Below are 13,052 nucleotides of genomic sequence, written 5' to 3'. Positions count from 1 at the left end.
GCAGCAAGAACAAATACTATGGCTATTATGCAAATTATGACAAAACAAACAGTGCTACTCTTAGGCTTACGCAGACTAAACATCTTCGTTGAGTGAAATCAACATTTGTTTATTTGTTATATTCTCCATTAGCTGTGCCCTAAAGCACAGAGTCTTCCTGGGATCCACATATAAAAACTATACATACATTTAAAAACAACACGGTCAGGTGAAAGACAAGACCTGAGGCAACTGCAGCTGAAAAAAACCCTGTCCAATAGCGCGCGCACACACACACACACACACACACACACACACACACACACACACACTTGGAACAGCCTCGCCCCTACCTCACTGTATAATCTCATCTCTCAACTGTGCACCTGAGGATAGTTTGCATGGTTTGCTTAGGTATCAGCTTGCAAACAACGTAATGGCTGGTACATTCTAAAAAGCAACCTTTTATTAACCCATTCAGAACTGTTGTAACCCATACGTTATACGGTACCTTTCATGCCGAGAACACGTCTGTCTTCTTTTATATACAAAATAAATAAAAAATCTCAGCCTCTGTAGCAGATAAATAGACACATTAAATAAAAATCACACCCTGTGTGAAGGTAGCGGCGCCTTTGATACATTTTGTCATCGATATGTGTTTATAATGTGTTTATAGCCATGTGTCACGTGAAGCTTGACCAATCACTTTGTTGACGGGTCTGACCAATCAGAGCGTTGACGGGTCTGACCAATCAGAGCGTTGACGGGTCTGACCAATCAGAGAGTTGACGGGTCTGACCAATCAGAGCGTTGACGGTGAACCCGGACAAAGTCAAGTATAGAGCAGGATCCGCTCTATACCATTAGCGCCGCTAAAAAGCATTTGAGAGCTATCCTATATTAAAATTGGCTTAAGCGAGGGCCGCAGGGCCGGCGAATGAACATCTGACGTCACACTCATGTCACGGCCACGTCACTATATCAATATAGCCATAAACAAACCACGGCCACTTCACTATGACAACACACCTCCTCTGACGTCACGCTCATGTCACCATAGTATGGTGACACACCTGACTGATCTAAATATGGAGTGTGTTGTCTAACCTCAACAAATCAGTCGGCTCCAATGACATCAGGGATCACCATATATGGGCGTAAAAGGGACAAGGACTGACAGATACAGAGATCTCCCTATATGGCCACAAAAGTGGGCAGACAGACGGGTACAACGGGTACTCTGACAAAGCCCCTGACACTATGACTCAGACATATTGTTCTGATTGGCAGTGCGACGTAGCCTGGTAAACCCTCCCTCCGGAAATCTCATTTCCATTTGATTCCAGGAGTGAGTCTGGCATGATCGCCCATTCTGCAATATTGGCTGTGGGCTGGAGTTGGGCGGGAGTAATACCGTTGACTGACAACCCTTTCAGCCAATGATCGTTGTTCCCCTCCAGCCAATCAGCAGACCTCCAGACTAATGTGACGCAACGGGACTTTTGAGACGGCCATGCCCAAAATAGGTTACCTTATTGGGATACATGCGTGGCACTGCCCGCCCCTTCCGGTTCTCTAAATTTTTATTTTTAAATAGGCTCTGTCATGAACCTCTAGTTACTGAAAATTACTTTCCCCTAATGTTCAATAAAAAAACATTACAAAAAAAACAATAATCAAAGGAAATTGAAATAAATCAATATAAATTCCACAAATATCTGTATGTCTTTACTTTTTCTTTATTTTTTATATATTGAAAGTAACTTTCGGTAAAGCGAAAAGTCTAAGCTCTACAATGTTTTTTATTTCACGTTTCCAACTGCCACAGAGGTTGGTAAATATTTATTTAGTGAACGTGGACAATTCTGTAAAGCTTTTCAGAAAACTAGTTTTTAGAATCGGCCAGACATGACACTAACTTGTGTGCATATGATCTAATGTGTAAAACAAAACCTAAATATGTCAATAAAAAAATCTATAAGAGTTTAACCAACTAGTACTTCTGTGCCAATCAGCAGGAGCAACACGATTTAATAGACTAGTCAATAACCTAGGCACATCTCTACTTAACACTTGGCGGGTGTGTTACTGAGGACCAAGGGGAGTGTAGAGTTGAGTGTGAAGTCGATCGGATGAGCATTCATAAGAAAGCTACAAGCAGCAATACTGGGAGCCAAGCTATCGGCCTGTTATAAAGGGGTACATTCGGGAACAAACGGGAATTTGGTCAGAATTTATTGAGAGGATAGCCCCTTGAGATGAAGCATTTCATTTTAGAGGGGGTCCTAACGCATTCCGAATGGGCACTGCACAAGTAAGACTTCATATGCTTCCTCATTCCTGCTAGAGTCACTCTCTCACGTGTACTGTTCAAGGGACGTAATGTGATTCGACAAAGAAATGGGAAGTGAAACAGTGAACAGACATGTTTTTCATTTTCACAAGCAAAGCAACACATGCAGTCAACTTGACTGCAAGCCATGTCATTTTCTCAAAAGCTGTGAATGCAATTCTGTAAATACACAATGTTGCGAACTGTTTATGTGATGTATTCAATTGTTTTTTCTTCTATAACCAGCATTGTGACCACTGAATTTAGCTCACACAGACCCTTTCTTTTGAGTGCCCTCTGTTAAAGCATTGATGCATTTGTGGCGGAGAGAAATGTTTTCGTATTTCAGCGTATTCTCCTCCTGCTTTCTATTCCAATCAGTCTGCACACCTTTAGAGTGTCCTTTTAGGGACATTTTCATCAGCTAAGAATGATAGCTGAACATTGCATCACTCCTCACTGCCCAGAGGCCTTCTTCTATTCATAATGAGCTGGACGTCTTTTTAGTGCATTGAAAAATCTATTATACAAGTGTTTTATTTTTTTGTGATATGGGAGGCAGAATTTGTTCAATTGTTAGTAACTAGTGCAGTGCCCATTCAAAACGTGCGCCTTTGAAATAAGGCGACTGCTTGGCCTCAGGTATTGCTGCTTGCAGCTTTCTCGAGAGACGCTTATCCGTTTCACACTCAACACTGCACTCCCTTGGGTCCACAGCAATATACCCGGCAAGTGTGAAGTCGATCGGATATACTGATCTTGAGATATGTGAAGGATACTGACTCCTTTGTTTATTGAAGGGACAAATGGAGCTCGTTGTGTTGTGTGTAGACATACAAACAAACCACTATGCTGATCATTCTGATGACGTGTAAGGCTTTCTCATCCTTTTAACGGACTAGTGTTATGGCTCGATTCTATTCTATTTTATTCTACTAGCACTTAGCAGTAATGCACATAAATAGGGAAACGTAGAGATAAAAAAAAACTACAATAAGTTACTTTTGTAGATGGGGTTTGAAATGTTAATTTCTAAGGGTTATTAATTTGTTGGCCCCTTTCATGCATAAGTGGATAAAAGAGAGATCTTGGCCCCCAAGTTAACCATGGTATTTTGAAGGCCATTCAAATGCTAAGAAATGAGGATCCAATTAACTTCAGGAAATTACAGGCGGAATCTGATTATGACAAGTACACGTTGCTCTAGGAACACAGCTTAGATAGCACTGAAGAAAAAGATATAAATATACTTAAGAACAGATAAAGGAAACCAAGACAGCCCCCACAAGCATTAGAAACCATTAAAGAATCTAATTATGTCTGAGTAAAATGAAACCTGACAGCAATTCACATAACATGAAGCCTGCCTTATGATGGCAAGATAGAATATGACAAAGATAAGGTTGCAAATGGATCTTTCCTATAACCTCCTTGGCCAGCAACTTCTGTGAAGTTCAGACAGGGATATTAAACTGAGTGAAGGATGAAGGCTAATTCCTTCTCACTTAACTATGGTGTCATTGATAAAAGTTATGAATATGCTGCTGGCTGAACTAGCAGCTGGCCTGGGAATTATTCCTACAAGCGTTTAAGAATCATAACAGTGAAAATTGCACCATGAATTATTTATGTACATGTATTAGTGTCTAAAATTCACACTGTTATTGCATCAATCAGTAGTGAGTGATTCAAGCAACTAGAAGCTAGGATCCTTCTTTATTGGAACATCAAAGATACCGGAGAGTTTATTTGCATGGTAACACAAGAACCATTTCTCTGATATTGGTTTAGAAAGTCTCGGATATTGGTTTAGCAAGTCTCGGTTTAGAAAATAAAATTCCAAAGATTCATGCCTCATTCGGAAGGCTTTTGACACAGATCAACACAGCAGTGAAACAGCCAACATCTTGAATTCCTGAATAACCAAAAGGTCAAGGTTGTGGGGTTGTGCAAGGGGTTTTGTTAGATTCATAGCATTCTTAACCATATTTAATTCACATGAGTGGTTGGATTGGTTGGTTTTAGTTTAAATTTGTATGCCATGAATTCTGCATTGGTGGATCAAATACAAATAAAAACAGGCTTTGAGAGCAGTTGGGCTAGCAGTAAGCCAAATGCAGTGTGTAACTCTCTGGCAACAAGCTCTCTAAGAGACAAAAAGACTGAAAAAGACTGCATACGGCACATTCTTTTGGATCTTAAGACAGAGGTCATAAAGTAGAAAGGGAATGAAATAGCACTGGATTAAGCAATTTCAACAAAGTCATCTGTATTATCTGATCAGTATTATAGATTGCATTGAATGAGAAGCATAGCACCCAAGTTCCTGAAGAAAAGCAATTGCAAAAGTCCAGGTCCTTGCCAGAAAAGACAGGTTGTTGGACAGGGAACGTCTGCAACTACAGACATCCAGCAAAATTCAGTCATTTGGGCTCTGCCAGTACATTGGAATTGTGGTTGAAGAAAGTTTGCCAAAACAAAAATGCAATCCTTCTCTCTTCTCTCCCTAAATCTTCATGTTTCTTATAGGAAAGAGTCGGTTTCATGAACTATCTTTCCTCAGAGGTACTGAAGCCTAATTTATACTTTGTCGCATGATGGTGTCGCTTGTGAAATTCTTTATTTCCAGTGAGCGACATTGTCATCTGACAAAGAATAAATTAGGCTTAAGACATTTTAGGCTACTATGATACAGCGTAGTTACGCTTTGATATATCTCCCTGTCAAACTATGTTTTCCAAGAGATTTACAGAGGCATTAAGTCCACCAAACCTCCTCTTTCAGCTAGGTAAAAAAAATAAGTTAGATAAACAAGTCCTGGAGTGGCAGACTGTGATTAACTAGGTGTCTAAATAAAGGTGAGATGGGACGATAGTGAGCATCTTTTGTTAGGTGTTTATCTTTATTTTCGGGTGTTTTGACTTGATGTCAAGTGTAACATTTCCTGATACTCTATTATTGGTGTTCAGTTGTTTCATCTAACAGCTGTGACCTTTGGCTGTCCTTACGAAACTGATATTGTTGTTCACCACAAAGACTGCAATGGAAACAAATTGTGTTTCTTTTTTCTTGGTAAATCCTCAACCAGATACATGATATTATTGTCATGTTTACCTAGAGTTGTCCTATCATACTGTATGTCATTGTTTGTTACACTGCATGTATTTTATAATAAACATACAGTACAACTACTGAACTAGAGTTACAGTAGATTTTAGTGACATGTTTTGAGCATCACATAAACAGAAAAAAAACAAACACACACACAATTATAATCAAACACGCACACATGCATGCACATGCACGTACACAATTTGTTGTATCTATGCTGGCTGAAAAATTGGTCCAGGGTCATGGAGGTGAGATATATTTAGCATTTCATTGGGGACAGGAATGTTTGCGTCTTCTAGCAGTGTTTATGCTGCCTTATTTACCAATCAAACAGATCCATTGCTTGATTGAAGCTTTTAACTTAACAGGGAAAAAACTTTGCTGTGCGATTATGTCCAAACTATAATACACTTTTAAACAACACGTTTTTAAAAAATGGAAATAAGGAAAAGGTGGTGACTACTCACTAAACTACTAGTAAACTATGCAAAATACTACTTGCTTCAGAAATTAATTTAATATTTGTCAGTTGTCCTGCATGACAGAGATAATATCCTTTGAATGATAATTAGACTAGCTTGCTTGCTTGTGAGTACTGGCATGTCTTACCGCCCTACTTGATGTGTTTTTTAATCGATATATAACATTCAATGTAAATAAGTATTGCTTTAATTGTGGTGTCATAACGGAAACATTGCCTACATGAGTGATATCATATACCGTAACCGAACTCGTGCTGGGGGAGTGTGATGCTTTTCATGAGAAGATGGATTCAGAATGTCGGAAGATGCGACATTGATTGATTGATAGAGATAAAACCATTTCGAAGTGTGTGTGTGTGTGTGTGTGTGTGTGTGTGTGTGTGTGTGTGTGTGTGTGTGTGTGTGTGTGTGTGTGTGTTGGGGGGGGGGGGGGGGGGGTTATAAGGTATTTTCTCATGGACACTGCTATACATTGCTATACTATTCCCTCTTTATGTGGGACAGAATAACAATAAAATACAGAACAATTTAATAATCACCAACCAAAAGAAGGGTATTTTCGACTATCTCTGCACTTGCCCGTCAAGCATGTTTTCCTCTAATAGTCTGCTGCATTGTTTCTGTTCCTCAGGAATACCTGCAGCAGTTGATACTGATGCCCCTTCCAAACATTGCCATTCTGGGGCAGGACCCCCTAACAGGTACAAGATAACCTGATGGTATTATCTATGCCACATCTCTCAGTTGCAAGAAGGCAATTAGGTGCTTAAGTAATATCTCTCACTATCTGTGAAACGCATGAAGGTGATAATAGTAGTGATTACAATCAGGGGAGAACAGAGATGATGATGAAGATTATAATGATGGCAATGACACTTGTGTCTGTGTCCTCAGAGGCAGCTATAGAGGAGCTCAAGAGACTGCTACTGCTGTTACTGGGATGTGCTGTACAGGTAACGGCATACTGTACATGTAAACATGTGTGTGACATAGATGTCACATGCACACACACACGCACAAATCCATATGTGTGCGGACTGTGCGCACTGCTACTGATACTACTACCACTAGTACTACTTCTAGTACTGCTACTGCTGCTATTACCTCTGCTGCTACTACTGATCTTATTTCCGTCTGTGTTTGCAGTGTGAGAGGAAGGAAACATTTATTCAACAGATCCAGTCACTGGACATTGAAACACAGGCAGATATTGCCAGATGTATCCAGGAGGTATGTTGTGTTTGTTTTCCTATTGTACAGTATGTTATTCTATTTTTAATAACCATTGGTTTGGTAAATGGTCAGCATTTTGGTGGCCTGCCGTTCTATAGCTTAACAGTTTAAGCTTGCCTGTCAGGCTTGTGCACATATTCTATTCTATAACCCAGCCTTTATTTGCCTTGGGTCTGGGACATGATAAAAAGAAAGAGAGGGTGATATCAGCCCCAGGTGATAACTTTTATCAGCCCTTGGGCTGATACGGCTGTAACTGACCCATCAACACAAATAATACTGGTACAGTATGTCACCGTGAGCACCCTTGCTGTGGACGGAACTGAACATGTAGCCTATGGTAGCCATTGGCTGCTGCATTGATCAAATACTATTTTCTCATTGTTTTTGTTGACTAAATAAGGATGCAGACTTGCCCAAGGCTCGGACCAATACGCGCCCTCGGTTACACAAGTTCCCGAATTCCCAAACGAATGCCCTGGTGATAATGTACATTTATTTCCTATCCCAGTCCCATTATCATCCATAGGACTCTCAAAAGAAACATAAATGTCAAAATGTAATCTTTAAAAAAAAAGAATTCTCCCTCCTGTCTCAGTTACAATAACCGCAGGTTGCATGCCAGCACGTCTACATTACAGTAGCAGCACGCGTGAGCTACGGTGAGAACAGGTTTGAATTACAAACACAGCATGTTGCCTACCCAGCATTTTGTGCCAGATTTCTCAGCCACATAAATCATTGAGGTGAGAGGTGTTCTTCCTGTGTGGATGGATGCACCTCTGCTCATCCTTCATATGCCTTCCACCTGAGGACATTTTAGATGGGTGTGTGCATGGTCATTAGTTTTGCATGTCAGCCATTTTTGGCCACATTTCCCCGACAGATATCAGCATTCCTATGGTGATGTGAGAAACTGTGTTTCCCGTGTGCACGGACCCCCCCACACACACGCTTTGTATTCAATCATCCTTCCCAGAGCCAATGGATTAAATTATTTGTCTCCAGAGCTGCAGTTCTGTGATAGGATTCTCTCACCTTGTTGTAGAGAGCATAGAGCACTGGTTCTCAATGTGGGGTCCAGGGACCCCCAGCTAAATGATTGATAGTTAGGAACCAAATGACCCTTATGGATCTGTAATTCAGAGAGTGTACACATATGTTTGAGTCAAGTGTACACATTTGTACACTCTCTCCGAGGTTAAATTAACACCGGATTTCACAGTGTAGATTGTGGGTCCCAGAGATTAAAACGTGGTGTCAAATGGGGGTCCGTGACCTATAATGCATACTAAACTGGGGGTCCTTGAAATGAAAACGGTTCGAGAACCATTGACTTACAGTCTGTGCTTCCTCTTAGGTGACTCAAGACCCAAGGATGGTGTTGCCACTTCAATGGGAAGAGCTGGGAGGGCTGGAGGAGGGCGATCTACAGCTGGTGTTTGGTTCTATGGCCAAACAGATCCAAGGTCTCCTGGCGCAGAGAGACACACACCTGGAGGTATACGCACATGTAATTATGTAGATGATATAATTAAGTCCTTGTCTATGGCTTGTTTCCATTGGGGCCCTTTGTACTCAATTCATCGAAACATTTAATGACAGACAAATACACACTCTATGGAGTTCTAATTTGTTCCTTTACTTAATATTCTAACATTATTCCTAACTTCACATATATCCCAGCTGTTCATTTCATTACTTGAACTGTTCCTTTCTTTTTGCCCCCTTTCCTTTCTCTCCCTCTCTCCCTTCTGCTATTGTGTCACTTTCTCTTGCTCGCTATTGTGCTCCCAAATTTATCTCTGTACCTCCCTTTAATTGCCCCCCTCCCCCCTCCCCCATTGCTCTTTCTCGCTCTATCTTCTTGTCTCCCTAGAGAATAGTGGAGCTGTGCAGGGAGCGAGAGGCCCAAACTGAGTCAACCACGGTACCCTTGGGTGGTCACAGCAAGGAGCTGCCCCAGAGCCTGGCACTCCAGCTGGCAGACAGCAGGGCAAAGCTACGGCGCCTCAAACAACAACTGTGAGTGTGTGTGTGCGCGTGTGTGTGTGTGTGTGTGTGTGTGTGTGTGTGTGTGTGTGTGTGTGTGTGTGTGTGTGTGTGTGTGTGTGTGTGTGTGTGTGTGTGTGTGTGTGTGTGTGTGTGTGTGTGTCTGCACAGTAAACTCCTCAGTTTGCAACTCTGAGAATGGAACCAAATGGACTTCATTTAAATCCTTTTAGGTACACTTTTGCTTTCTCAGAGTCAAAGTAACAGAGGATTTTTACTGTGTGTGTGTGTGTGTGTGTGTGTGTGTGTGTGTGTGTGTGTGTGTGTGTGTGTGTGTGCGTGTGCGTGTGCGTGTGCCTGTGTGTGTGTGTGTGTGTGTGTGTGTGTGTGTGTGTGGTTGTGTGTGTGAGGGGAAATTAAGGACAACTGTACATAAATCATAATTATAGCTCTGAGAGACAAATACATCAGCACTTATGTATTCACAGACATTGTATAGAATTATTCATATTAGCTTAAGGGTGTCGTTTAAATGCAAATAACTTAATAATGTGAGCGTTTGCGCTGAGATATATATTTTGTGTGCTGATTTTATTGGTGCATGAAAAAATTACGTATGTTGATTCCACGATATGAACTGAAGCCCATCGTTGTTAACAGGGAATATTAACATGGAAGTTTGCTTTTAGTCATTGGTTTAAAGTAAACCATTGTGTCGCAACTGTTAACTTTTTAGTCAGAAAGTGTAAGATCTTTTGTCCTGTCATAGTGATGGTTAACACTGTCTGTTTTCCTAGAGAGGATAAAGGTGACCAGCTTTTGGATTCGACGCAGGAAATTCAGGCCATGGAGCAGCAACTCAAGAAGCTTCAAAAAGAGGTTCATACATCTGTGCACAGTAAAATTCGCAGTGTTAATTTAACTCTGAGAGTTTACAAATGGAACCAAATGTTCTGATCTCCATTGTGTGTGTGTGTGTGTCGGTTAAATGTATCTGCAGAATCGCTCTCTGCAGGCGGAGGCACGTGGCATGCGTGCACTGCGAGATGAATTGGACTGCGTCCGTGAGCGAGCGAGTCGGGCCGAGCATGTGCAGACCGAACTTCAGAGCTGTAAACACAGACTGCGCAGCCTGGAGCTCACACGCACACAGCTTAAGGTATGGACGGTACAGTATATACGTCTATACACACACACACGCACGCGCACGCGCACGCACACGCACACGCACACGCACACGCACACACACACACACACACACACACACACGCACACACACACACACACACACACACAAGAAAGCAAAACAAGCTCAGGCTAAGCTACAGGTACACATTTTAACAAAATAAAAAAGGTATAGACATAAGAACAGTAACAATGCGGCCAGTTACAGTTACACTGAGATTGTAGTCACAAACTCACATACACACCACTGCCAGCTGCATTAAAGCAATTGGGTAGCAATTATGAAGTATTAAAATACTTCATACTCATAAGTCATTATAAAAAGCTTTATAATGTGTCATGATTATGGTTCTAAAGCATTATGAGTATTTATAAGCTCTTATAACTGTGATTATACAGGGGTATGAGCATTTTATAATGCCTGATAAGTATGCTTATAATGCATTATATACATGGAATGCATAGCAAGTGTTACCACCACCTGTTTGATTTACTGTTTGATATACCAAATCAAATATTATATTTCCCTGACCATGGGTGTTTCAATCAATAGTGAGCACCAGAAGCCAGAGAATGAAGACTAAAGTATATTGTGTGAACCGTTAAACCATGAATATTTACAGCTGCAACATTGGCATTGAATGGGAGACTGGGTTTGCATACTTACAATGTTTATAATGTGTTCAAATGAGATGCAATGACACTGTTCCACTGTCACCTCCCCCTCTCATTTCATTCATTCTCCATGGATCCAGACAGCCAGACTGAACTTGATCCTATGCCCACCTGCAACCGCCAATAGTGAAATTGGATCTGTTGCATATTAAAACTCCAATGAACATTCAGAATAAACAAGTCTAGAGATAAACAGTTGATTAATACAAAGCCTAGTAATAAAAACTCCTCAACGTATTACAAAGAATAATAACAGAAATAGCTATTTTATTTATCATTTCATTGTTAGTATTTGCAAGTGTGTATGTCTATTTAGAATGCTCGAAAGCGGATGCTGAATAGACATAGCCTTTGGGCTAAATGAGATACAAACAAACAAACAAACAAACAAACAAACAGTTGTCAGTTCTGGGGGAAAAAGCAGTCACTGCTGGCATTTCAATGAGGAGGTGCAGAGTTTTCTATTTTACCTTTGCCTTATCACCACTAGCACAGTGTTTGACCTTAGTTGAGAGTGAGTTCAGAACAAAAGACGTGTTTCAAAGGTGTGCTGGCGTGCTTGCATTGTTTATGCCAATTACCATATTGGCTGGTGGTGCTTAAGCTGTCGACTGTCTATATTTGAAAGCTCAAGGAGGCTACAAGGGTTGTGGCAAGGTGCAGGGAAGATAAATGAGTGATGCAAGTCTCTTGACAAGACTAGAGTATGAAGTACCACTAGCTCAGTGCGGATAATGTTGGCATGATAAGGGCATGGTATTAGAAGACAACAATCTTAAAATAAAATGACAAAAGAAACTGCTTTGTTTCATAATTATATTACAATGTGATTCTATGAAAAGTAAAACAGATGTGTTGTTTACATCAGCTACTCATGTCCCTATAGAGATTTCCATTCATGTGCCATTGACGGCTGAGTGTATGCCAGTTTCTCATTCCAACCCAGCGCTACACCAGCTGACTTCAACAATCAATGAGAGGTGGGAGTCAATTTATAAAAAATAATTTGGTATGTGTATCGTTTGCATCAAGCCCCCAGAACCACGATAGAACAGTGAAGCTGCCGTCGCCTGGTGGTCAAATCTGGGATTGCAATACTTCCGTATTTAAAAACGCCACTGCGCATGCTTCTACCGTTTGAAACCCTAGTGCGCCTGTTCGGTGCTCAAGTCTTCTGCATTTGGGCACCAAAATTTGGTGCTGAAATCAAGAAAAATGCGGAAGTAGAGCGTTCTTCCGGGTGCTTCAAACGCTGGTGAGCAACTTTCATTGAAATGAATAGCTGGGTGCGGGGAAGTCCGTCCTCTAGATATATTATATCTATTTTTTGCATACACTCTGCTCTCCATGACACGACAGCAACTGTCCTAAACTGACTGCCGCGCGGCCTTGACATCATCCTCTGTAAAACCGACACGTTCTCTTTCTGCATGTGGCGCCCCCTGCAGGAGCAGCAGCAGCTGTGCGCGGCACTGCAGGAGACCAAAGCCCTCCTGGAGCAGCAGCTGACGGACGCCCGAGCTCGCTGCTCCTCCCTACGCGAGCTGGAGAGGGATAATCTCCTGCTGCGTCAGAGAATTATAGACGTGGAAGCGGTTGGTAGAGTGTGTGTGTGCGTGTGTGCATGTGTGCATGCATGCCATGTTTATGTGTCTGTGTTTATGAGCAGTATGTGTGTTTGCTTATGTTTAAGTGTGTGTGGGTGTTCGATATAATTGAATATGTAAGGGCAAAATCAATTAAGAGGCAGACATTGTGAGGTAAACTGCCAGAGGCACATGCTAAATTAAATACCCACATGCTAGCCAGTTACTGTACAGCATTCAACAGATAAGTTTGTATACGATGTGTGCGTGCGTGTGTGTGTGTGTGTGTGTGTGTGTGTGTGTGTGTGTGTGTGTGTGTGTGTGTGTGTGTGTGTGTGTGTGTGTGTGTGTGTGTGTGTGTGTGTGTGTGTGTGTGTGTGTTCATAGGAGTGAGACACAGAGAGGCAAAGGGTTGATGAGCTGAGTGATGCAAGTCTCTTGGCAAGACTAGAGTATGAAGTACCACTAGCTCAG

General features: G+C 41.5%; 1 protein-coding gene across 1 annotated transcript in view; it reads left to right on the top strand.

The window, feature by feature from the left end:
* The window catches only part of ccdc88b (coiled-coil domain containing 88B), a 39,320-nt gene that overhangs the window by 4,192 nt on the left and 22,076 nt on the right, over positions 1-13,052 (top strand). The window contains exons 4-11 of the mRNA XM_084085954.1: positions 6,539-6,608; positions 6,802-6,860; positions 7,054-7,137; positions 8,501-8,641; positions 9,020-9,165; positions 9,930-10,011; positions 10,133-10,291; positions 12,441-12,587. Of these exons, the coding sequence (XP_083942080.1) occupies positions 6,539-6,608; positions 6,802-6,860; positions 7,054-7,137; positions 8,501-8,641; positions 9,020-9,165; positions 9,930-10,011; positions 10,133-10,291; positions 12,441-12,587 (888 nt within the window). The remainder of the gene's footprint in view (positions 1-6,538; positions 6,609-6,801; positions 6,861-7,053; positions 7,138-8,500; positions 8,642-9,019; positions 9,166-9,929; positions 10,012-10,132; positions 10,292-12,440; positions 12,588-13,052) is intronic.

The sequence above is a fragment of the Gymnoscopelus microlampas genome, assembly GCF_963454915.1.
Source record: "Gymnoscopelus microlampas genome assembly, chromosome: 18".
Lineage (NCBI taxonomy): Eukaryota > Metazoa > Chordata > Actinopteri > Myctophiformes > Myctophidae > Gymnoscopelus > Gymnoscopelus microlampas.
This window is presented reverse-complemented; position numbering and strand designations above follow the sequence as displayed.